Source organism: Schistocerca cancellata, chromosome 4 (assembly GCF_023864275.1).
Source record: "Schistocerca cancellata isolate TAMUIC-IGC-003103 chromosome 4, iqSchCanc2.1, whole genome shotgun sequence".
NCBI lineage: Eukaryota > Metazoa > Arthropoda > Insecta > Orthoptera > Acrididae > Schistocerca > Schistocerca cancellata.
In genome coordinates, this window is record NC_064629.1 from 603800598 (window position 1) to 603827294 (window position 26697).

General features: G+C 43.1%; 1 protein-coding gene across 3 annotated transcripts in view; it reads left to right on the forward strand.

Moving 5' to 3' along the window:
- Window positions 1–26697, forward strand: part of LOC126184928 (potassium voltage-gated channel subfamily H member 2-like) — a 1246473-nt gene that overhangs the window by 909466 nt on the left and 310310 nt on the right. For all 3 annotated transcript variants that reach the window (XR_007536905.1, XM_049927600.1, XM_049927601.1), the window contains exon 6: window positions 9309–9426. Coding sequence is in view for 2 of the 3 variants with exons in the window: in XM_049927600.1 (XP_049783557.1) it covers window positions 9309–9426 (118 nt within the window). In the remaining variant the exon portion in view is untranslated. The remainder of the gene's footprint in view (window positions 1–9308; window positions 9427–26697) is intronic.

Here is a 26697-nt window from a genome sequence, read left to right on the forward strand (position 1 = left end):
TAATGCATAAGCTTCATGTAGAATCCTAAGTTCAGATTAGGTCACGATCTGTAGTTGTAAAGCGCTTCAGACAGAATACATTAATATTTTTCCTGATCATGCCGTTGTAATAGGGGGTGACTTCAACTTACCGGGTATGGATTGGGAGTGTTATGCCATCAAAACTGGTGCCAGAGACAAGGATTCGTGTGGCATTGTTCTGCATGTCTTGTTCGTAAATTACCTTGAGCAGGTAGTTAGAGAACCAACACGTGAGGGTAACGTCTTAGACTGGTGCCAGAGACAAGGATTCGTGTGGCATCGTTCTACATGTCTTGTTCGTAAATTACCTTGAGCAGGTAGTTAGAGAACCAACACGTGAGGGTAACGTCTTAGACCTCGTGGCAACAAACAGACCTGAACTTATCGAATCAGTTAACGCAGAGGAAGGTATCGGTGATCATAAGGCTGTGACGGCATCTATCACGACGGGTCCTACTAGGAATGTGAAGAAATGTAGGAAGATATATTTGTCAGCAAGGGAGACAGGATACAAATTCCAGAATATCTCAGCAGTCAGCATCAAATATTCGGTGATGAGGACGAAGATGTGGAGAACAAATGGAAAAAAGTTCCGAGTAAGGTTTTAGGGGATGGGAATGGTCCACCATGGTCTAATAGCCCTGTTAGAAAAGCGCCACGTAAACAAAGAGCACTTCATCTCAGATCCAAGAGAAGTAAAAACGTAGCTGACAAACAAATGCTGAAAGAAGCGAAAATGAGCGTAAGGAGAATGTGTGTGAGATCTCATGGGACTTAAAGACTGCTAAGGTCATCAGTCCCTAAGCTTACACACTACGTAACCTAAATTATCCTCAGGACAAACAAACACACACCCATGCCCGGGGGAGGACTCGAACCTCCGCCGGGACCAGCCGCACAGTCCATGACTGCAGCGCCCTGGAACGCTCGGCTAATCCCACGCGGCGCATAAGGAGAGCAATAAGAAAAGTGTTCAACGATTTTGAAAGTAAGATATCGTCAACCGATCTGAGTAAAAGCCGTAAGAGATTTTGGTCGTATGTAAAATCAGTAAGTGGGTCAAAATCATGTTTATTCTCTCAGCGACCACGCCGGCACCGAAGCGGAAGATAACAGAGAGAAGGCCGAAATACTAAATTCTATCTTCCGAAGTTATTTCATCGTGGAAGTCATAACACTGTCCCTCCTTTCAATCATCGTACGAACGTCGAAATGGCAGATACTGAAATAATCGATAGCGGAATTGGAAAGCAGCTGCAATCGCTTAGAAGCTGAAAGGCGTCAGGACCAGATGAGGTACCTACAAGATTCTATAAAGATAATGCCAAAGAACATGCTCCCCTTGTAGCAGTATTTTATAAACGATCGCTTCAGCAACGAAAGGTACCTAACGACTGGAAAAAGTGCAGGTCATTCCCGTTTTTAAGAAAAGCCGTAAGACATATCCACAACATTATAGACCTATATCGTTGCGTCAATCTGTTGTAGGATTATGGAACATCTTTTATGCTCAAGAATTATGATTTTTTGGAAAATGAGCATCTCTTCAATAAAAGTCAACATGGATTCGACAAATAGAGATCCTGCGAAACTCAGCTCGCTCTATTCCTCCATGAGATCCACAGCGCAGTGGACAACGACGCTTAGGTTGATACCGTGTTCCTTGATTTCAGTAAGGCATTTAACACCGTCCCGTATCGCCGTTTAATGAAAAAAATACGAGCTTACGGAGTATCGGAGCAAACGTGCTATTGGATTGAAGACTTTCTTGCAGAGAGAGCTCAACACGTCACTCTTAACGGAACTAAATCAATAGATGTAAAGGCAATATCCGGAGTACCACAGGGAAGTGTGATAGGACCTTTCCTGTTTTCAGTATATATAAATGATCTAGTAGAAAGCGTCGGATGCTCTTTAAGGCTCTTCGCAAATGATACAGTTGTCTGTACCAAAGTAGCAACGCCGGAAGATAGTAAGAATTTGCAGAACGACCTGCAGAGAATTGATGAATAGTGCAGGCTCTGGCAGTTGTCCCTGAACGTAAATAAATGTAACATATTGCGCATACATAGGAAAAGAAATCCACTACTGTACAGCAACACTATTCATGACAAACAGTTGGAGACAGCGTCTGCCGTAAAATATCTTAGCGTAAGTATCCAGAGCACCCTTAAGTGGAATGACCACATAAAACAGATAGTGGGAAAAGTTGACACGAGACTCGTCCGCAGAATCTTAAGGAAATGTAACTCTTCCACGAAAGAAGTGGCTTATAAGGCGCTTCTTCGCCCGATTCTGGAGTATTGTTCATCTATCTGTGATCCCTATCAGATGGGACTGATAGAGGAGATAGAGAAGATCCAACGAAGAGAGGCGCGTTTCGTCACGGGTCGTTTAGCTGGCGAGAGAGCTTTACGGAGACGCTATACAAACTCCACTGGCAGACTATCCAAGAGAGGCGTTGTGCATTACGGAGAGATTTACTAATGAAATTTTGGGACAGTATTTTTCAGGAGGAGTCGGACAACATGTTACTCCCCCCCCCCCCTACATACATCTCACGTATTGACCACGTGGGAAAAATTCGCGAAATTAGAGCCAATACGGAGTCTTACCGACAGTCATTCTTCCCAGGCACTATTTGCGAGTGGAACAGGGTTGGAGAGATCAGAAAGTGATACCGAAAGTACACACACTATTAGATGGCTTGCAGAGTATGATGTAACGAAGATGCAGATGTAGAGGATTATCATTTTATGGTTGTGGATATAATGCAAGACTTCGCTAGGATTTTTAAGAAAATGTAGATGTGTAACTACCTAACATCAAACCATGACTTAAGTGTCCAATAAAAAGACTAGCAGGGAGGAGTAATGCTATTGTAAACTATGATAAGATTGTTACATATACCGTGGCTAAAGATCGTCGTATTACAATGCTAGAAACTATAATTTCTACGTAAATGTCTGTGTGTTAGATCCTGTGGAAACCTGTTTAAATTTATAAAATGCTAACAAACATTTTTTAAAAAAATATGCTAGTTTTGCTCTGTAACAATCAGTCCTATGTGCTGGTGTACATTATAATGCAGATTCCAACAAAGACAAAAAGTGTGTTGTATGTGTCATATTACAGCTGGAGAAACATATTTTTCTTAATCTAGGCTGATGTTTTCTATAATACCATCAAATATAGATATCACCGACTTAGGATTGTTTACTACAGACCATGTTATTCCACAGGTCTTTAGAAAAATAGCCAACTTAAACCATTTCCTATCAGTAATTTCGAATACAATATATATACATATAGACTACTCTCGTTCTGCAGTTTGTCTACTTGAGTAATAAGAACATGTGATGGTTGACCTGTGTAGAAGTACACATTCCAGGCAATCAGCACTGAGATAAGTTTAAAAGCTGTGCTCCATCGCCTGTAATTTAATTATTTGCCTGTAAACTATGCAGATATCTATATTACACATCTGATTCCATTGCTCTGCTGGAGTTCTGGCTATTCGTCATAAGTAAGTTTCATTTCAAAATAAGGATGCTCGAAATTGGGTTATATGTGGCGTAGAAGACTAACATCAATGGAACATTTTGCTAAACATGGTAGGCAGTACCACAAAGCAACACACTAATAAAATAAGTACTGACAGCCATACATAATGGAGCTTGTAGGATACTCTATTCGAAATGAAGTTGTAAGTGCAGAGTAGACGATCTTTGTTAACAGAAAGTCAACACTGACGACATAGGTAATCTACATAAGTGCTATATTAAAGCTTGAGAAACATACTTTTCTGAATTCTGCACCTTGATAAAGTCATATACCATGTACCGAAAATCTAGACGGATAATACCTAAAGAACCATGAGTCCAACAGACTTCAACCATTTCCTATCAAAGATTTATTTCTGCAGTATGTCTGCTGGGGTAATAAGGACACAAGACACAGGGCAGATGACTGGGGCAGAAGTACATCTTGCAGGTGCGTTTGATTAAAGCACTGGTGTCTGGGCTTCAGGCAGGATCCCCCGTTTTGTTCGATGCTGAGGTGCTATATATGTTATATGTTAGAGTTTAGGGGGAATACCAATTCGGCTGAGGCGTGAATGGGACTTTGGATTGAGGAGTGAAGCGTGCTGGGGTAGTCTGTGCAGTTGTACAAAGCCACTGTCCCAGTGTGACGCAGTAGTTAGTGCATCAGCCTTGTGAGCAGAAGACCTGGGTTCAGATCCCAGCATTGATACAAATTTTCCCCTCACATCAGTCTACATATATACTTCATAGATATTTGAAACTTGAAGAGGTCATATAGTTTCGTTTCACAGTTCTCCCTAATTACGCATGAGAAGCCGTTGGTGGTTCAAATGGCTCTGAGCACTATGGGACTTAACATCTTAGGTCATCAGTCCCCTAGAACTTAGAACTACTTAAACCTAACTAACCTAAGGACATCACACACATCCATGCCCGAGGCAGGATTCGAACCTGCGACCGTAGCGGTCGCGCGGTTCCAGACTGAAGCGCCTAGAACCGCTCGGCCACTTCGGTCGGCGCAAGCCGTTGGTGGCATAATTTCAGCCGCACTCCAGCCTATCAGTGTGAACAGCACATTGACTGCATACAATTACACCGTCCGGTACAAGACAATGGCACAGCATTCCCTTGCTGATTTGTCGTGTCTACCTGCTGATTTCGATCAACAGAAGGTCCCCTGCTTCCACATTGATACTGAGTGGCAACATACATTGGACAGTTATCCCATTACAGCCACTTGTGCACCAGCGATCGCTTCTGTATCAGTGTGGGTCGGTGGAATCCGTAGCACACTCAGCCTTATATGTCCAAATGGACACTGCCGAACATCTTCCCTTCCTGCAGTCGGCGGTTGAAGGGACCGAGTCTTCTCCCGTTCCCCCATTCCACCCCTAAGCTACGACCCAAGGTGTTTCTGCTCATATGCGCCTGTTTTGGGGGAAAGGAATCTGTTTCCGGCTCTGCGGAAGTTGAATGCCCACCGCAATTAATGGACCTAGATAGCCATTAGAGGACACAGCGTCGCTACAGCACCGTGCTAGTAGCATGAGCGCACCACTTGTCTCGCTATGTGAATATGCTGGCCAGTAGTGTTCCTCGTAGCTGATATAATTACGGCTGCCCAGCAAATGGTCAGTTAGTTCTGTACTCGTGTCTGATATTGTCGGCTATTGTTATCCCTATACTATGAACTATTAAATAATAACCTTGCTTGGCACTTGGTCTTTCTCTCCGGTCACAATTTGGCTTCTCTTTCTCTTTGGTCTCGGTCGATTTCCATCGTTACTGCGGAGGCTTCCACTTTGCACTTCATCGTTTACATAGGTTGCTTTTGTCTTGTCCTTGTCCTGTCCACCAATCTCTGCCATGTTGAACTCAGCTACTGTTTGGTGTCACGTTTTCTTCTGCAGGCAGCCCTTCTTCCATGCACCATCATATGTTTTTCTCCTGGATTCTAATGCATGCTCAAGTGTCTGGCTACTCGCAGATATAGCTTATTTACAATCTAGTGTTTACGTGCATCTTTGGTTGCCGACCCGGAAAAGTTGCAGAAAAATTGGTCAAGTATGTAACAAATCACCCCAAAATTGTAAATTGCGGCGAGAGGTGCTCATACATTGGACTGGTTACAGAAAATGCCACATGCTATTTAATTATAGTAATGCACGACAATGCACCCCTTCCAATTCCCATAATGTTTTATTCACATACTATAAGTGACATACATAATTTTTACCATAAATTAAGACAATAATTTAACGTAGAAGAAGATGTAATTATATGAATGAATAACACTACTTTCACTGAACGAAGATTTATTCAGCACTTGCACATACAAGAGTGCAGAGTGAACTGCCTCTGGCCAGAACACATACGGTATATATACAGTTACAGAACATTCCAGTACAATAATTCTTGACATTTGTGGATACTTCTAGAATGTACTCGAATCGAATATAGAAATTAAAATTTTACAGTTCAATTGTGTTTTGAACTCACGACCCTCCATTAAATAGGCCAGTATCATAACCACTATACCACAGTTTCCTCTGCAACAATATTTGACGCCATTTTTAAGCTGGATAATAGCCTGACACAATTTTCGTAGAGGAGTGGGTGGAGGAAACCACCTAACTGCAGCTCCAGAGAGATGGTGGTTATCACTGATGACACTTTACGCTGATGATACTTCCCCTATGATGCACAGACCAAGAATGAAGAGATTCACACATTCGAACTCGAGAGAAAGAGAGGGGAGGGGGAGGGAACAACTTGTTTCTCCACCTTTTTAAGGCATCTTATTGGCCTAGGTCAAGGAGGGAGTGTGGTCATGTCCTCATACTGACACAATGGGTGGGTGACCTTGGAGGGGCCCTGACCTTGACACTTGGTTGATGTGATGTCATAACCTTAAATTTGCAGTAAGCAATTTCCTGAGAAGCGTGGTTGGGGTATCAGGTGACATTGTGACCTTAAGTGCTTCGTCGCCCGATGCCTGCGTGTGGTAAAATGTGCATAGCTATACTACTCTCCCTTATCTCTTAATTTGTTGTGTAAGTTGCTGAAGTGACAATTAGAATGGGTAAGGCTGTGGTGCTGACACAAAAATGCTTTCAGACAGAAATTTCTTTTGCCATGTTCTAATGCAAGGAAATTTAGAATACTACAAACGCATTGGAGCTGTTATTTGCTGACAGAAGTCTCTTGGTGATGGAGATACACAAAGAGGCAGCTGTAGTTATTTACGCATTGGATTACACATGTGGGTCCTATCTGATAACAAATTATCTTCTGGAAATGAATACAACGTAATTTTTCTGCTAAATGTATCTCTCCTCGTGATATACTACCGGATATCTACTCCAGTTTCCGCTAAAACATGTACCCAGAGTCAGATAATCAGGGTTTTCTATGGTAAGTGTAAGTGCACATCATTGTTTCGTGAGTTAAATTTGAAATCAAAATTTTTGTTCAGATGCTCGTTGTGATGGTCTGGAGAGCTTCGAGACACGGTAGAGATCTATTTCTAAAAATACTTGTCATATTTCAGGAAATAAATATCTGTTCCTAACAGAATCTTGATCAAACACAAAAAGCAGTATACCGCAATGTAGTATATACAAAACGTTCAAGATTGTTTCTGAAGACAAAGACAAGCAAGTGAAGCAAACAAATAGTGTATCACATTATCGCAAATAACAAAGACATCCGAACTTATTTGCCATGAAAGTAGCCCGTACTGTGTATTAACGAAGTAAGTTGAAGCTGGCTATCCAAACGTATCACAGTCTTTAATCATTCGTCAACTGTAAATATTCCATGATGCCTGCACTCCACTACACCCTCCACACAACTTCACCCGTTTCTCTCACATTACGTTTTCTACAAATTTTTGTCTTACTTACCGCTCCAGGAGTTTCCTCTTCTGTCTGTGATCATGATTTTACATTTATTCACATATAAAGCATGTAGAATTTATTACACGAAGTGGAAATTGTGTAATTGTTGTTCTGAATTTTCCTGCAATCACTCAACGATGATACATTTCCATTCACGACAGCACCTTCAGTAATCTGAGTTTGCTACTTACAGTGTTTGCATGTATTGAGCTCTCTCACGCTTTCTCGTGTGCTCTCTGTTTACATAGTTTCTGATAAATAAATACTCGCTTTCCTAAGCATCGCACTGGGCTCTATAACTCAGCAGTTCAAGACAAAAAATATTTGGGAACATTCTACGTGTGCAGCGATCGTACACAGTTTCACACGATAGATTTTTGCTAAATCTACACTGTGTTGCGGGAAACTCTTTAGTTTTTGCAGACATTTCTTTATCGAGGTTAAAATATATTCAAGGATTTATTAATTTAATGCTTTATGAAAAGTGGCCCGCTCACCGGATCCCGTAGAAGGATATTTGACTTTTACAATGTCGCGCACCTGTTCGTTACACTCTCCTTCTAAACGTGAGTTTTGCGACGTCAGCCGAGAAGAGCGTAATTCTGCAGGTAACCCAGTGTGTGACCTAACAGGAATTGAGTATGAACACGGGGTATTATTCATTGACAGCCATTTCAACATGAAATGTATTCGGAGTTGCGTAAATGGAATAACGGCAATGAAAATTCATGTCGGACTGGCACTCAAATCCATATTTCACGCTTATCGCGAGCGATCGCCTTACCATTTGGCTATCCAAATACGACTCACGGCCACACCCAAACTTCCATATGTCGTCAACCATGTGTTTACAACCTGTACTCGTACATCCATTATGTATATTCCCGTAGAGGGGAGACGTTTTGCTTGAAAGCCGCTTGCCTCGTGTCTGCGGATAAATATTCAATCCGAAGGAACATTGCATCGTAATAACAAAGGCACCGCAATATCGTATTATACCATTTCAATAGTTTTTGCTGGAAAGAGAATATTTATTTCTAGTTCATCCATTTAAGTTTTTTCACAGTAGCCTGACAGTGGTACTATAGTAAAATATTCCTACGTGATTGCGATTTTGAACGTAACATTAATAATATATGTTTCCTTTTCGCTGTCTTTTATTCTGGTACGTCTGATGACGGTTGATGCTCGAGACTTTCGATAAGGTTTTACGTAGGATCAGAATTTTCCGAGAATTTCTGAAAAAATCTTTTGCGGAGGGCAATTTGTGGGGACTTAAGATATCCCACATATTTCTCCTAAGAGATACCCGAGTTGCCTTGAAATTCTATATTCGTTCAATAAAACCCCATACAGACCACTGTGGACCAAACTTTCCCGTAATTTTATACTTGTCACTATTAAACCAAAGAGTGTGTGCTTTTCGTTTTACATCACTCTGCTGTGGAGTTATCTGAGCAGATCTCGGTGAAGAATTCACTATAAATTTTCATTACAACTTCTCCACATGTGTCCAACTCGAGGAAAATATTTGCCTTTCGTTTTGTTTTTAGTTTGGTATAACTGCTTAATTGCTCTAACACAATCACTGTTGCAGACTACTTGATACATATTTTTTACTTCGTCGTCTCTTCGCACAGCCACTAAAGACATTAGCGGTGATGATGTGAGTCTCTCTTCGCCTTTACGCTGCGATTATGGTGGTTGATTATGATTATATTTGTGAGTTTCCCCTTCTTTCAAGAAATTGCTGTTGTGTTAATACCCAGAAGGTACTGGAAGCAAACAGAAAACCCAAAAAGGAAAACCTATGAGCGTCAACACAATTGATGGTGTGTTGCAGATGTCGGAGGAAGCGGTACCAAGCGTGCCGCACGCTACGTCCCTAGACGCCATCTCACGACGCCCTCGCCTGCCGGAGCCGCAGCAGCCACCCGCCAGGAGCGCCACCGTCGCAGGCCGTGAGTGTATATATCGTAGCTCAAACGCAGTTGTTTATGCTTAAAGGGATAAATACGGTAGAGTGGCCACACCTGGGCCACATTGCACGAGAACACAATGGGATGCGTGCGTTGGTTTTAATCTGCATGTTATTTTGTACTTGCATTCGTGTAACACCTGTGAGGTTCTACAGTGTGATAGGACTAAATGACAAGAATTACGTGAAGTAACCAGTTACAATCATCTGACTTGTTGTCTCATTACCAGTGTATCCTGCATGTTGCTGTGTTCAGGGTACATCATGAGTAGTGAAAAAAGAACACAGTGAAATAATGAAATTTAAAAAGGAGACCGCTACAGTTCATTAATGAATGTAAAGAATCTGTAGAATTGCCCACGTCTATTTCCATAAAAAAAAGAAATACCCTCGATAACAGAAGAGATGAAAAATAACATCAGCTATTCACTGTCATAACAAATTATTATTTGCGCCAATTTCATCAACACAGACCATAAATTCATTTGGCTTACCACTATTGAATGTTCCGTGCTCCTCCAATCCTATCCATCCCCCGAAGCACAAAGAGTCAAGAAAATGTAATAAAAAGTAATGATTATGCAAAATTAGAAAAACGCTTTGAAAAATTAGTAATAGGATTCTTTAACCAGGTTTTTATAATAGTTAATAGAAATAAAATAGCTCTTTGAAAGGCAAATGTTAATTCACGTTCCATATGCTTAGTAATTCTTTATATCAGTAGAACAGTAATCGTTACACTGCAAAGAAAAACAAAAGATGCAAAAATTCCAGGTCACTAGCCCACACAAACATCATACAGGTATTGTCTTGTCTGAAGCGTAGCCTCGCATCCTCATGATAAAATAGCCAACATTTAATCTATTTCTCCCCTGTGTGACAGTTTTAGAAGGATATAACACAAATAGCAGTCTACATCATCATTACTGTTAGACTGCTAATCATATTTTGACACATAAGAGATACAACACACTTAATGATTAATTCGGTGATGGTTTTCTACAAAGATCAGTTTTTACCCAACGTTCCTGGTGGTGGTGTATGAAGGTCGTGTTTTCTATTTCCTGCATCGCCTGCTTTTCTGTCATTTTCTTCTTGTACGTTCCTTCATTGCTTCTGCGCCCAATTGCAGATGTTTCGTTTGTCTCTCTTCTGTTGCCCAAATCTCTTTCACGGTGCACCGGTCCAACTAGGGACCCTGTAGCATGTTATTTTCTGACTATTGGGGCAGCAAAAGCTGAAAAATCGTGATGTCTTTGAGGGTAACAATAGATGATTTGGAAAAACCGCTGTGACAAGATATTTCCGTTCTGCAACTGCTGTCCTTTAGAGGTGAGGTTGAAAGATACTTTTCCGTATTGCAACGGATATTCTTTAAGTCATCGATAGGCAATTCCTTGACAGACCAAAAAGTTAACACATGTGAGTTACTCTGACGAAAAGGCGCAAAACCACTTGGTTATAAACTTTGACAAAAAGGAAACTTCTTCAAGCTTCCTTGCGAGGAGGTATGTAATAATTGTGCCTACTTTTCATATCAATCATTCATCACCGAATTTTTACATTTTACTTGATTCAGATTTTCAGTGTATTGTAATCGTCTTCAGGTTTGTCAACAGACGCAAAGAATGTGCATGTCTACAAGTGAAAGCAGTGAAACATGGTAAGAAGATACCAGTAATACCATCTACTTAAAACATGAAGAAATACGACATGAGAAACAGTTAACTATCTTAGTAGGGAAAAATACCTCAGTTAATAAAATGAGATATAAATCATAAATATCTTAGATAAGAGTGGCAGCGTCAGCAAATTTTAAACATAATTAATCTGAAACACAAATATATGTACTCGACTCATAACTAGTAGGGTAGTCGCGGCGTCAGGACACTTTTGATATCAAATTAATATGTAAATTAATTAAATTGATCAATTAAACACTCCCGCCGCCGGCCACGCCCACCCCCGCCCCTGGATGACATCACTTATTTTTCTCAGCCTGCACGTGTACCCCAACCCCCTCTTCCCCTACCCCCCTCACCGCCAACCTGCCCTATTGGCGGGAATTTCGAATTTTGGCGGGAATTTCAAATTTTGGTGAGAATTTCTTTGTCCCAGGGAGGTGCGGACAACCCCCCATCCACCCACCCACCCACCCCCACCCGGAAATTGACAGGAAATTAAAACTGACGGTATCCTTTCTGGGCCTCGAACCCTGGTCCTTCTAGGCGGAAAGCCCAAGTGTAACCCTCCCCCCCTTCCTAACACAATTAAACCACCAGAGGCACTTGGTACTGACGGGAAATTAAAAATGGCTGTGCCTTTTCCAGGACTTGAGCCCTGCGGCTCCTGGATGGAAAGCTCAAGTGCACCCAACTAACACATGGAAATTGTCCAAATGTGGGAGAGGAAGGTTAGGTTAGTGTACTTCATTTATTTTGGTCGGGAAACTGACGCAAAGATCGATACTAATTACATAATTAATCGCAAAGATCAGGCCTCATTACACAACTATCTGCATAGCGCTACACAAGGACGGTGTAAAAATGCAATACACTGCAAAAACTGAAAATACCATACAACTGGTGTTATCCTGATGGGAAAAAAATTCGCAATACCACTCGAAACTAGCGAGAGACACACACACTCAAATTCTACCCTAAACCTATAAGCTGGTCGGAAAAAGGCTAGGACCTAAGGTACTATCTTTATTCTTTTTGGTGGGAAATATGTTCAACTGATGAGATGCTGGTGTTGGACAGAGAGGAGTTTAAAAAGGGAATTACCTGTAAGTATACAGGTTCTCGTACAGTACAGGCGATAAAACTTTAAACTTGTCTCTGCAAGCGACGTCGATCACTGTCCACCTGCTCCAATGGATAAATACATGTATATTTAATCGGATCGCCACATACGCTCGATGCTAGCATGTAGATGGTATTTGTTTTAGATATACCGGAAGAGAGAGATGCGGTAAAAATCTGTCGGTAGAAATTAACGGAGCTTTTATAGATCGTAATTTTTCTCTGCTCAGTGGTACAGGATAACAATGATAGAATGTTGGGTGATAGACGTGAATGGATTCTGAGGGGCACGGATGTGCTTCGATGTTGAGTCGTCCTAATTTTCCCAGCAAGAAACACCACAATAACTGTTTGTACTGTCATCGTTCTGAAGGAGCAGGATTTATTTGAGGCTGACCTTACACATCGTACACTCTCCTACAGCATTAACTCAACTCACTCTGTTTCTAGACAGGTTGCAGAATGTGGTGGAAATTCCTCTCTCCGACTTCTGGGTAAAATTGCTAAAATTGATCTTGCTATCAGGTGTGGTGTGTATTACAGTACATCGTCCCATATCAATGGAGTATTTCCAATCCCAAATGTCCACTGGGAACGTTGTTGAATACTGCGTAATGATTGACTGACATCATTCTGTTGAGATGGAGCGAACCTTGATAGAGCACTGGATATCTGCTGCTTGTCGCTGTGGAACATGGGATTACATGTTAAGGTCATACTTTAATACAGTTGTTTGGAAGCGTTTTCTCATTGCTACAGACTCGTTCTATTTCCATGTGCTACTATACCCTACACATGTTTTTATTTTAATTTTTTTCGCCAATATAATAACAGTACCTCTTTTTATTTATGCTACTCATGCATGTTGTGAACAGCACCTTCTGGCGATGGTCAACAATGGAACTGTAATCATGTACATGGCTGCAAAATGGAGGAACAATGCTTTTCGAAACGGAGCACCGAGACATCCGCTACCCTTTCGATGGGAAGATATTAACTGTACAGGTAATCACCTTCGAACAGTTGCTGGAAGCGCTCTACAATACCGCAAACTCTTCCAGTTTCCATATGTTGCGATGTCTTCCACATTTTTGACAATCAGAAACATCGCGGCTGCGTTTTATTTCTACCAGCCTGTGGTTTGGTAGCTGTATAGTTTATGCCATGCAATGTACAGTTTCCTGTGAGAGCCAGAGGATCGAAACGTGTTAATTTCTGTTTAGCAGCAGCTGACAAAGCACTCTTAAGTCATGGCCGAAAAAACAAAGTGTACGGTGGTGTGCACTGATTGGGTGTGTCACAACTGAAAAACACAATGTATTAAACTGCTTATGAAGGAGCAACGCAAGAGCCCTCTCCTGTGATTGGTTGTCTGTTGGATGCGGTCATCCTATAGTACAGGTGATGAAACTTTACCCCGGTCTGTGGGAGCGACTTCAGTCACGAACCATCTGCTCCAATGAACCAATACCTGTATATTTAATAGGATCGCTTCATATGGTTGTGTGATAGACATGAATACACCATGAGCGGCACAGATCTCTTTCGGACTACCTTATGTGATTTGGAGATGTATAGCAAAATCTTTATCCTTCCTCCATACCATGTATAATGTGTAGTCTTCCTAATTTTCCCAACAGGAAACACCACTGTAACCTATCGTACTATCTCTTCTGCTACCTCGTGTTGCAGGGGAAAGCTTCGTTTGGCGCTGGCCTTACACACTGTACGTGGTTTTCAGAGCTATGACACCACGTTCCCATTTGCATTGAGTGATCAAACACGCACTTATGTTGCATTAACTCAGCTCGTCCTGTTTGCCCACACGACGCAGTAGGTCTTAGATATAGCCCTCTCCGACTTCTGCACAGGTCAGACTTAAATTTGGACTATCACATAGACTAATCTGGAGGGAGGATGGGGCAGAGACTTAGGAGCACTTACAAGATGCAGAAGGACTATCTAAAAACAGCGCTGGGGTTCTTGGTGTATGGGATCCTTAGCAGACAGGTTCGAAAGAAAAAAAGAAAAAGGGTGACTCGTTTCGAGATACGAGAGTGGCACGAATATGATTCACCAGTGGCTGTAACCATTAAAAGATGTCTCTACAAGATACAACTTGCGTATGTTGTAGAATGGATAGACTTGATTCCAAATCGCAGACAGCATTTCTACCTGAAAGTGTAACATTACCAGTGAGTCACGTGTGTACCTGTAGACTCAAGACCGCCTTTTAAGCAGGGTATGTTGTGTATGTCTTGGACTGTAAAATCCTTCTGTGGTCAGCTTCAAATGCCATTTCTCAATAGTGTTCCTCGAAAGGAACATCGTGTTCCCTCCATGGATTCCCAGTTGTCCTAGCTGGTTAGTGTAATCTGAAAGCTGGAAAAAAAATATTTGCCATGTAAAGTGACTCTCGTGATCAATTTAATTAATTAATTAATTAGCCTATCATACTGATATCAATCACGTGCGGCCTGGCGGGTGGAAAAGATGGCAAGGGCACTGCGGAATGATTCTTGACAATTGTGTCTTTTTTTCGTTTCGCGATATCTTTTAACGAAATTTCAGTCATCCACCTACACAGGACGAGATAAGCTCTCACGATTTGTTTTGTAAACGCTAGTGTGATATAGCATTGCACTAGTAAAAGGGGCCCTGTCAGAGTGTACAGAACAGCTAAATTCTCTTGGATTATAGCTTCTCGTGCGGTTTTAGGCGCTACAGTCTGGAGCCGAGCGACCGCTACGGTCGCAGGTTCGAATCCTGCCTCGGGCATGGATGTGTGTGATGTCCTTAGGTTAGTTAGGTTTAATTAGTTCTAAGTTCTAGGCGACTGATGACCTCAGCAGTTAAGTCGCATTGTGCTCAGAGCCATTTGAACCATTTGATTATAGCTTCTTTTTGTCAAACGTAAAATAAATGTGTTGTTTTTTTCTTGATATGTGTTCCAATGGCGTGAAAGATTGTCTGAAACGTTTGTAATACTCACGTGGATGACAGTTTATTTACAGACACTGAACGTGAGAGATTCTCTCAGGTCGTCTAATTTGTTCAACAAGCTGGAAGAATTGGCTTAATATAGATTTTTTTTTTCTTTGGAGTTCTAATTCTCGTGGTTTGTTTACTCCGATGATGGTTTCAAAATAACGAGTTTAGTCTTCAGTGACCAGTAGTTCTCGCAGAAAAATAGTCAAAGCTTTCTTTTTCCTGATTTTTGCAGGGTGGTCATGTCTCTGCTCATCATTTGTGGTCGGTGACGGTACACTTCCCTGGACGTCACAAAATAATGAGATGCGACTGCAGTAAAAACTATACCGATTTTGCTGATAAAACTAAAAAAAATGGACTTTTTCCTATTTTCGTGGAAAGAGGACATTTATTATAGTCGCAAATGTGTTGTGCATTTTTTAATAGATGCTTGATTATAGATGCGTTGCCGTCAAATGCAATTGTTCTCCATCTCAGAATTGTGGGCTGCTGCGAATGAGTGGCCGGGGGAAGCGTGTCTGCATTGGAGGTCACCGGACATAGCCACTTTCTGTCCAGGGGGTGGCGTGTGGGGGCTCTGTCGCTATATTTTAGATGAACAAGTTGCACTTGAGGTGGCCGTCCTTTTATCTCCTATTGTTTAGTTGACTATACACGCTACTGTATTGGCATAGGAGCCTCGCCTAAAGGTGGCGGCCAGGTGGTGGAAAGCCGAGTGCGGCGAGTGACCGCTTAGGGTGGCAGCAAAGGGCGGACAGTGGCCTGCCCGCGCCACAAGGCGGTCGGCGGAGCAGCTGGCTGTTTGAAGGAGCATGTCCCCACCCCACCCCCCACCCCCACCCCCCTCCCTCGTAGATGGACGTAGGGAGGGAGGGGTGGAGGGACATATGAATGGGACCTCGATTTTCGGCAGTTTGTGGACGCCTTTCGAGGAGAACGCACATTCAACTACCGCCCCCGCTGCAGTCCTTTAGGACCACGATTTTCCCCAGTACATGTGCTGCATTATGACCTATTCATTACGAGTGCTGGTTTTTTATGACAATTTCGAAGTGTGATTAGAACTGTGATGCATTTTTTCGCATCAGTTGTGGTAGCGTGTATTGGCTTCGATTACCTGGGCTGTAGGATGGTTTCTGAGCAGGCACCTGGAACAAACTCTGACATCAAACAGCTACTGATGCTGTATGCTTACATGTAATACACTTTTTAAACTTCTCTCTGTCCAACACCAGCATCCCATGAGTTGAACGTATTCCAAACCAGAAAGAATTAAGATAGTACCTTACTCCCCAGCCTGTTCTTCTGCCAGCTTGTAGGTGTAGGGTAGAGTTTGAGTGTGTGTGTCCGTCGCTAGTTTCGAGTGGTATTGCGAAATTTTTCACAGCAGGATAACACCAGTTCTATGGTATCGTCAGTTTTTCCGATGTATAGCGCTTTTATGCCATCCTTGTGTAGTGCTATGCATATACACTCCTGGAAATTGAAATAAGAACACCGTGAATTCATTGTCCCAGGAAGGGGAAACTTTATTGACACATTCCTGGGGTCAGATACATCACATGATCACACTGACAGAACCACAGGCACATAGACACAGGCAACAGAGCATGCACAATGTCGGCACTAGTACAGTGTATATCCACCTTTCGCAGCAATGCAGGCTGCTATTCTCCCATGGAGACGATCGTAGAGATGCTGGATGTAGTCCTGTGGAACGGCTTGCCATGCCATTTCCACCTGGCGCCTCAGTTGGACCAGCGTTCGTGCTGGACGTGCAGACCGCGTGAGGCGACGCTTCATCCAGTCCCAAACATGCTCAATGGGGGACAGATCCGGAGATCTTGCTGGCCAGGGTAGTTGACTTACACCTTCTAGAGCACGTTGGGTGGCACGGGATACATGCGGACGTGCATTGTCCTGTTGGAACAGCAAGTTCCCTTGCCGGTCTAGGAATGGTAGAACGATGGGTTCGATGACGGTTTGGATGTACCGTGCACTATTCAGTGTCCCCTCGACGATCACCAGTGGTGTACGGCCAGTGTAGGAGATCGCTCCCCACACCATGAAGCCGGGTGTTGGCCCTGTGTGCCTCGGTCGTATGCAGTCCTGATTGTGGCACTCACCTGCACGGCGCCAAACACGCATACGACCATCATTGGCACCAAGGCAGAAGCGACTCTCATCGCTGAAGACGACACGTCTCCATTCGTCCCTCCATTCACACCTGTCGCGACACCACTGGAGGCGGGCTGCACGATGTTGGGGCGTGAGCGGAAGACGGCCTAACGGTGTGCGGGACCGTAGCCCAGCTTCATGGAGACGGTTGCGAATGGTCCTCGCCGATACCCCAGGAGCAACAGTGTCCCTAATTTGCTGGGAAGTGGCGGTTCGGTCCCCTACGGCACTGCGTAGGATCCTACGGTCTTGGCGTGCATCCGTGCGTCTCTGCGGTCCGGTCCCAGGTCGACGGGTACGTGCACCTTCCGCCGACCACTGGCGACAACATCGATGTACTGTGGAGACCTCACGCCCCACGTGTTGAGCAATTCGGCGGTACGTCCACCCGGCCTCCCGCATGCCCACTATACGCCCTCGCTCAAAGTCCGTCAACTGCACATACGGTTCACGTCCACGCTGTCGCGGCATGCTACCAGTGTTAAAGACTGCGATGGAGCTCCGTATGCCACGGCAAACTGGCTGACACTGACGGCGGCGGTGCACAAATGCTGCGCAGCTAGCGCCATTCGACGGCCAACACCGCGGTTCCTGGTGTGTCCGCTGTGCCGTGCGTGTGATCATTGCTTGTACAGCCCTCTCGCAGTGTCCGGAGCAAGTATGGTGGGTCTGACACACCGGTGTCAATGTGTTCTTTTTTCCATTTCCAGGAGTGTAGTTGCGTAATTAGACCTGATCTTTGTGATTGATTACGTAATTAGGATCGATCTTTGCGTCAGTTTCCTGACCAAAATAAATAAAGTACACTAACTTAACCTTCCTCTCCTCCATCTGAACAGTTTCCATGTGTTAGGGTGTGCACTTGGGCTTTCCATCCAGTAGCACCAGGGTTCAAGTTCCAGAAAGGATACCAGCAATTTTAATATCCCACCAATTCCCGGGTGGGGGAGGGGAGATGGGGTGGTATGTCAGCGCAGCCCTGGGACAAAGGCATTCCAACCAAAATTCGAAATTCCCACCAAAATTCGAAATTCCCGCCAATAGGGTAGGTTCTGGGTAGGGGCGAGGGGGAGGACGGGCTGGAGCATACGTGCAGGCTGAGAAAAATACGTGACGTCATCCAGGTCCGGCGGCGGGCGTTTTAGGGGGTGGGGGTGGGCGGGGGTGATAAATTCATCAATTTAATCAATTTTCATATCAATTTGATATTAAAAGTGTCCTGACGCTACGACTGCCCTACTGCTCTCATACTTTGGCGTCAACGCATACTGCGTTTGTAGCTGCTGCAGAGGCAAATGAAAAGGCTTCAGTGCTAGGCACAGCACGCTGCAGACACATGTTCACAATTGTCTGGGACAAAGCAGGAACATGAACATGAAACCCAGCATTGTTGTAGTGGTCTTCAGTCTTGAGACTGGTTGCATGCAGCTCTCCATGCTACTCTATCCTGTGCAAGCTTCTTCATCTCCCAGTACTTACTGCTACCTACATACTTCTCAATCTGCTTAGTGTATTCATCTCGTGGTCTCCCTCCACGATTTTTACCCTCCACGCTGCCCTCCAGTACTAAATTGGTGATCCCTTGATGCCTCAGAATATGCCCTACCAACCTATCCCTTCTTCTAGTCAAGTTGTGCCACAAATTTCTCTTCCCCTCAATTCTATTCAATACCTCATCGTTAGTTATGTGATCTACCCATCCAATCTTCAGCATTCTTCTGTAGCACCACATTTCGAAAGCTTCTATTCTCTTCTTGTCTAAACTATTCATCGTCCACGTTTCACTTCTATACATGGCTACACTCCATACAAACACTTTCAGAAACGACTTCCTAACACTTAAATCAGTACTCGATGTTAACAAAGTTCTCTTCTTCAGAAACGCTTTCCTTGCCATTGCCAGTCTACATTTTATATCCTCTCTACTTCGACCATCATGAGTTATTTTGCTCCCCAAATAGCAAAACTTCTTTACTACTTTAAGTGTCTCATTTCCTAATCTAATTCCCTCAGCATCACCCGACTTAATTCGGCTACATTCCATTATCCTCGTTTTGCTTTTGTTGATGTTCATCTTATATCCTCCTTTCAAGACACTATCCATTCCATTCAATTGCTCTTCGAAGTCCTTTGCTGTCTTTGACAGAATTACAATGTCATCGGCGAACCTCTAAGTTTTTATTTCTTCCCCATTGGATTTTAATACCTACTCCGAATTTTTCTTTTGTTTCCTTCACTGCTTGCTCAAAATACAGATTGAATAACATCGGGGAGAGGCTACAACCCTGCCTCACTCCCTTCCCAACCACTGCTTCCCTTTCATGCCCCTCAACTCATATAACTGCCATTTGGTTTCTATACAAATTGTAAATAGCCTTTCGCTCCCTATATTTTACCCCTGCCACCTTTAGAATTTGAAAGAGATTATTCGAGTCAACATTTCAAAAGCTTTTTCTAAGTCTACAAATGCTAGAAACGTAGGTTTGCCTTTCCTTAATCCTTTTCTAAGACAACTCGTAAGGCCAGTATTGCCTCACGTGTTCCAATATTTCTACGGAATCCAAACTGATCTTGCCCAAGGTCGGCTTCTACTAGTTTTTCCATTCGTCTGTAAAGAATTCGCGTTAGTATTTTGCATCTGTGCCTTATTAAACTGATTGTTCGGTAATTTTCACATCTGTCAACACCTGCTTTCTTTGGGATTGAAATTATTATATTCTTCTTGAAGTCTGAGGGTATTTCGCCTGTCTCATACATCTTGCTCACCAGAGTTTTGCCAGGACTGTCTCTCCCAAGGCTGTCAGTAGTTCTAATGGAGTGTTGTCTACTCCGGGGGCCTTGTTTCGGCTCAGGTCTTTCAGTGCTCTGTCAAACTCTTCACGCAGTATTGTATCTCCCATTTCGTCTTCATCTACATTCTCTTCCATTTCCAGAATATTGCCCTCAAGTACGTCGTCCTTGTATAGACCCTCTGTATACTCCTTCCACCTTTCTGCTTTCCCTTCTTTGTTTAGAAGTCAATTTCCATCTGAGCTCTTGATATTCATACAAGTGGTTCTGTTTTCTCCAAAGGTCTCTTTACTTTTCCTGTAGGCAGTATCTATCTTTCCCCTAGTGAGATAAGCCTCTACATCCTTACATTTGTCCTCTAGCCATCCCTGCTTAGCCATTTTGCACTTCCTGTCGATCTGATTTTTGAGACGTTTGTATTCCTTTTTGCCTGCTTCATTTACTGCATTTCCTCCTTTCATCAACTAAATTCAATATATCTTCTGGTACCCAAGGATTTCTATTAGCCCTCGTCTTTTCACCTAATTGATCCTCTGCTGTCTTCACTATTTCATCCCTCAGAGCTACCCATTCTTCTTCTACTGTATTTCTTTCCCCCATTTGTGACAATTGTTCCCTAATGCTCTCCCTGAAACTCTGTACAACCTCTGGTTTAATCAGTTTATCCAGGTCCCATCTCATTAAATTCCCACCTTTTTGCAGTTTCTTCAGTTTTAATCTACAGTTCGTAATCAATAGATTGTGGTCAGAGTCCACATCTGCCCCTGGAAATGTCTTACAATTTAATACCTGGTTCTTAAATCTCTGTCTTACCATTATATAATCTATCTGATACCTTCTAGTATTTCCAGGATACTTCCATGTGTTCAACCTTCTTTTATGATTCTTGAACCAAGTGTTAGCTATGATTACTTTATGCTCTGTGCAAAATTCTACCAGACGGCTTCCTCTTTCATTTCTATCCCTCAATCCATATTCACCTACTATGTTTCCTTGTCTCCCTTTTCCTACTCTCGAATTCCAGTCACCCATTACTATTAAACTTTCGTCTCCCTTCACTACCTGAATAATTTCTTTTATCTCATCATACATTTCATCAATTTGTTCATCATCTGCAGAGCTAGTTGGCACATAAACTTGTACTACTCTAGTAGGTGTGGGCTTCGTGTCTATCTTGACCACAATAGTGCGTTCGCTATGCTGTTTGTAGTAGCTTAACCGCACTCGTACTTTTTTTTATTCATTATTAAACCTACTCCTGCATTACCCCCATTTGATTTTGTATTTATAGCTCTGTATTCACCTGACCAGAAGTCTTGTTCCTCCTGCCACCGAACTTCTTTAATTCCCACTATATATACCTTAAACCTATCCATTTCCCTTTTTAAGTTTTCTAACCTACCTGCCCGATTAAGGGATCTGACATTCCACGCTGCGATCCGCATAACGCCAGTTTTCTTTCTCCTGATGACGACGTCCTCTTGAGTAGTCCCCGCCCGGAGATCCGAATGGGGGACTATTGTACCTCCGGAATATTTTACCCAAGAGGACACCATCATCATTTAACCATACAGTAAAGCTGCATGCCCTCGGGAACAATTACGGCTGTAGTTTCCCCTTGCTTTCAGCATTACCAGATGTTAACATCAATTGATAGTGTAATATAATATAGGAATTGGCCAATGTAGAGCGGTTCTCCTGAACAATGAATTAACTGAAATCCAAAGCAGACAGTAATTCTTACATATTACACTGTCATGTCATATATTATGAAACCACAATATTTCGTTTATATATGACTGAAATTTAGTTCATCTATGAGCGTTTCAAATGAGTATGAAAGAATATTTAAAACGTTTGATGCTCTGTATCTCGATGTCAGGATATTTCATTTAAGTCGTTGTTCCAAAGAACACCTTAAAAGTCTATGGTGAAACATAATTCTTATGATTAATTAAAATAAATGTTGTAACAAATATATTTGTGGCATACTAAGTGAAATATAAAATGCATTGAAAAAAAGCATAAGAGACATCAATGAGTTAGGTTCAGCACATCCACTAGCCAGATAAAACCAAGATTAGGAGGGTATTGTAATACTTTGCTGCCAGTCATTCAAAACAAAATGTCTCCACTTATACCTCTTATGGATGTAGTGAGTTTTTCTCAAATCCTATAGAGTGTGAGTTAACTGAAGAGTTTGATTCACTCTGAAGAGGTTGGCCCGTTTAGTAAGTCACTGTCTACAGAGGGCCACCGACAAGCGACAGATACCTGAGGACAGTTGAGCAAAGGCTTATAGGCATTTCTGTTAGAAAAAGCGAGTTTTTTTGTAGCGTTGCAGCCTTCTTGACAGTTTAGAATGCAGACAAACACTTAAAGGAATTAGTATTAAAGGAGTGCACGAGAGAATTTGGTTAGCAGTTGGTACTGGAAAGTGCCACTACGAAAAATTGCTGAGAATGATGCTTAAGTTCCTATGTCACTTTTCGACTCACAAGACCGGAAATTTTGTCGCCCCTTACGAAGACTTGGAGGGGTGATTATGTAGCGTCAATCGTTCATTGGATGAAATTGCAAAATGAGCCCACTCATGACAAATAAGATAAACTTGGAGAAGATGTAATTTGCTTGCTACTTCGCACAAACTGCTTTAATTTGCCTTCTGGAAGCCTATTGTCGACTCAGTTTTCAGACTGAGTCAGATCCCTGCGTTCATTCCGATGCTTATCCTCACTTTGTGACTTTCTCATTTCCACTCCAATTGGATAAACTTTCGTACGGTTTTATGCGTAATCATTTAAGCATGGGATTGTGTACCCGCCGTCTGACCTCAGCTGTCAAATAATACGCTGATGTCGCCTTTGCAAGATAATCACGAGATGCAAAAGACGTCATGCACAGAAAATAAAATCACATCGGCTGTCAAGCTGGCCTGTACCTGGAGGGATTAGGCTGGCTGTAAATCAGCGGAAGTAGGAAGGAGTTAATGTGGCCCTGATTACCACCTCAGAGCTGTAGGACCCAGGAAGTGATTTATTGGTTGGTTAGTTGGGAATTGTTGTTGTTGTTGATGTTGTTGTGGTCTTCTGTCCTGAGACTGGTTTGATGCAGCTCTCCATACTGCTCAATCCTGTGCAAGCTTCTTCATCTCCCAGTACCCACTGCAACCTACATCCTTCTGAATCTGCTTAGTGTATTCATCTCTTGGTCTCCCTCTACGATTTTTATCCTCCACGCTGCCCTCCAGTATTAAATTGGTGATGCCTTGATGCCTCAGAATATGCCCTACCGGCCGATCCCTTCTTCTAGTCAAGTTGTGCCACAAATTTCTCTTATCTACAATTCCATTCAATACCTCCTCATTAGTTATGTGATCTACCCATCTAATCTTCAGCATTCTTCTGTAGCACCACATTTCGAAAGCTTCTATTCTCTTTTTGTCTAAACTATTCATCGTCCATGTTTCACTTCCATACATGGCCATGTGGTCTACTGTCTGTAAGACCCCACAAAGTAGGGGTGAGCTGTCGGGTAGGACCGGTGTGGAGGGGACATAGTGAGGAACTAGGAGAAACGCTATGCGACAGCAGTCTTACTGATAGTGCGACGTTTATTAGAGAGGCCAGTAGCCCATCAGATATTGTTCCATTTTCGAGTGAAGAGAGAGCTCATTAGCACGGGCAGATCCACACCTATGATCGTCATAACGAATATTGGGCAAGTAATAATTTCCTTAACTAAAAAGTGGACCGTTTCATTCCCTGGGATACCCACATCACTTGAGAACCAGAGGAAGACAAAGGAGCAGGTATTAAAACTAATAACGTAGAGAAACTCATGAATAGCGGATATCAGACGGTGGGAAGACTAACATGGACGAATAGCGTGGAGAATGCTCACTAGGTCACTACGCCGGCCGGGGTGGCCGATATGTTCTAGACGCTACAGTCTGGAACCGCGCGACCGATACGGTCGCAGGTTCGAATCCTGCCTCGGGCATGGATGTCTGTGATGTCCTTAGGTTAGTTAGGTTTAAATAGTTCTAAGTTCTAGGGGACTGATGACCTCAGATGTTAAGTCCCATAGTGCTCAGATCCATTTGAACCATTTGAACTAGGTCACTACAAGTTAAAATGCCGTCGAGAGAGGTCTGTTTCGTAAAATGTAAGGTTCTGTTCATGGCTATGAACTCCGCCATAAAAATACTACACGTTCCCAGCTACAAATATTGTTCCTGACGGGTTGGAGATGAAAAATCATATCCTGCTCTGCTCGTGATTTTAGAGCCATTAGCTTAAATAACAGTAGCACAGGGATATTCCTGAAGAATTAAGAGAAAGGGACGCTGAGAGGACTTGGGGATGACTGAAACTTAAGGTCTTTGAAATAGATCGGTCCTAATTCGTGATATGGGTACTAACCAAGGGGTGGTGCGCAGGAAACAATGGGAGTACATTCTAAAGAGGTTAGACAGAAGTCCCGCCATCTGTGGGTGGGTGCCAGGGTGTCGATGCCCCTTGTGTGCAAAAAGAATATGGTAAGCAGGACGATTTGGAAACTGTTGGATGATGACTGCGTAAGTCAGCAAGAGTTGGTACCATCTGAACTGCAAAGGAAGATCCGTCCCTCAGCAAGGACACTGTCTAATCGGACTAATCCAGAATGTGACAGTTGCCCGTCTTACTCTACGATGGCAGGCTGGGTTCCTTCAAATCTGTAGGTGTCGCTCAGTCTTAAACCAGGCAGCCATAGTCCAATTGAGATGCGACCATGGCCCGATAAGTATGCAGGGGAGTGTTGCACTCCATTCCACAAGAAAGCAGAGAGTGTTGAGCTTTGACGTGCAGCTAGTCCTTAGTTGCAGAATATGGGATAGCCATGCCAGCTTTTTGTCGAAAAGTAGTCACAACACAAATAGGGACTGGATTAAGGTAGTCATCTCAAGATACGCAAATACCCGGCGTGGGGATAAATAAACGTAACAGACGATGACCGCAGGCGTGTCTGCATTTACACTACAATTGCAGCTTGGTACAGAGGGTAATCCACTCACTGACGATGTCTTTGTGAACCACTGTATAGACCCTCCAGTTTCTCTGTTTGGGCCAGTATAGTTCCAACAGAATCCACTATAATCTCCAAGAGTTGGAGAATGGTCATCAGTAAAGTGTGTGTCTCGGTGAGCATCGCAGATTGCAGCTCATCAGGAAAGTGTGCGTCAGCAGCACAGATTGCTGCTCAAGTGGAAATTAACTGTTGTTGTTCTGGTAGATGACAGTAATATCCGCTGCAGTTCCAGTTGATAATCATTGTGAGGGTGTCCTGAATAGTCGTGAAGGGGCTACGGCAACGGGTCACACCCCAGGACCACTGTCTTTGTCACTGTTCAGGGTAGAACAACATCAGTTGAACAATATCAGTTCGGAGTCTTATAGCATGCTGACATCTGGCACCTCCAGGATGACCAGAGTAACCTTCCCGAGATGTCTTCTTTTTTATCTTTCACTACTTCTGACGGTCGAGCTCCTTGTGAGGGTTTATCTACTGTGCCTGTTGAACGGATGAAGAGTTGACTGGGTAGGACTCACAGTTTGTGGCTCTTGTAACCACTAGCGTGGTGTCGTGTCTCTGATCTGTGTATTTACAGGGAGAGGATTCCCGAGAAGAAGCCCTGTCACGTGTAGAAGCCGGAGTGGAGTCTACTTCTCCTGCTGGTTGTGGGAAGTGGTGCCCGAAGATGGTGTCACAGGAACCATGAGAGGGGAGCGCCTACCGTTGTTGACTACGTGGCCACAGTAGTTGCAGAAGTGGATGTCATGGAGACTGGACACAAACGATCGTGTTTATTTCTAAGCTCCAAAATATGACAAGCGATCTGTGACCTAAAGTTCCTGGATTTTGAATTCCTTCATCAGGCAGCACACTTCGGGGGTTGCAGACGGTGGTCATTCCGGCAGATGACACAGAAAGATGGTGGCGCACATGGTGTATTTTACTGAAGTGGCCAGCCACAGTATCCAAACATCGGGCCATGTGAACACCAGGAAGATATATGTCTGAAATACTGGCATTTAAAGCACTACATCGGGAGATGGGAATTACGGCATCACATCACAGTGGTAAACCATGATTCTGACCTTCTGTAGAAGCAAATACTGCTAAAAAGCGAGGAAGAATGAAACTTGTCTGGTGGACCTCGACGTACATTATGTATGTAGTTTAGCCCTCTCCTCTCAGAGCGTTAAAGTTGTTCTTCATCCGTCTGCAGCAACAACTTGCAGTAAAAAACAGATTCTTGTAACATTTTGAGGTTCTTATGGGATTTTATGGCAGCAGATACTGGGTAATTGTGATTACCCACGGAGGTCCAGTGTGGGCTGTAATTATCGTAAACATAGTAGATATTCTAATGCGTTAATGCAGAATTGATTTACGCTAGAAAAAAAATAGTTCCAATTTTGACCACCAGATGCAAATCTGGCTCTGTG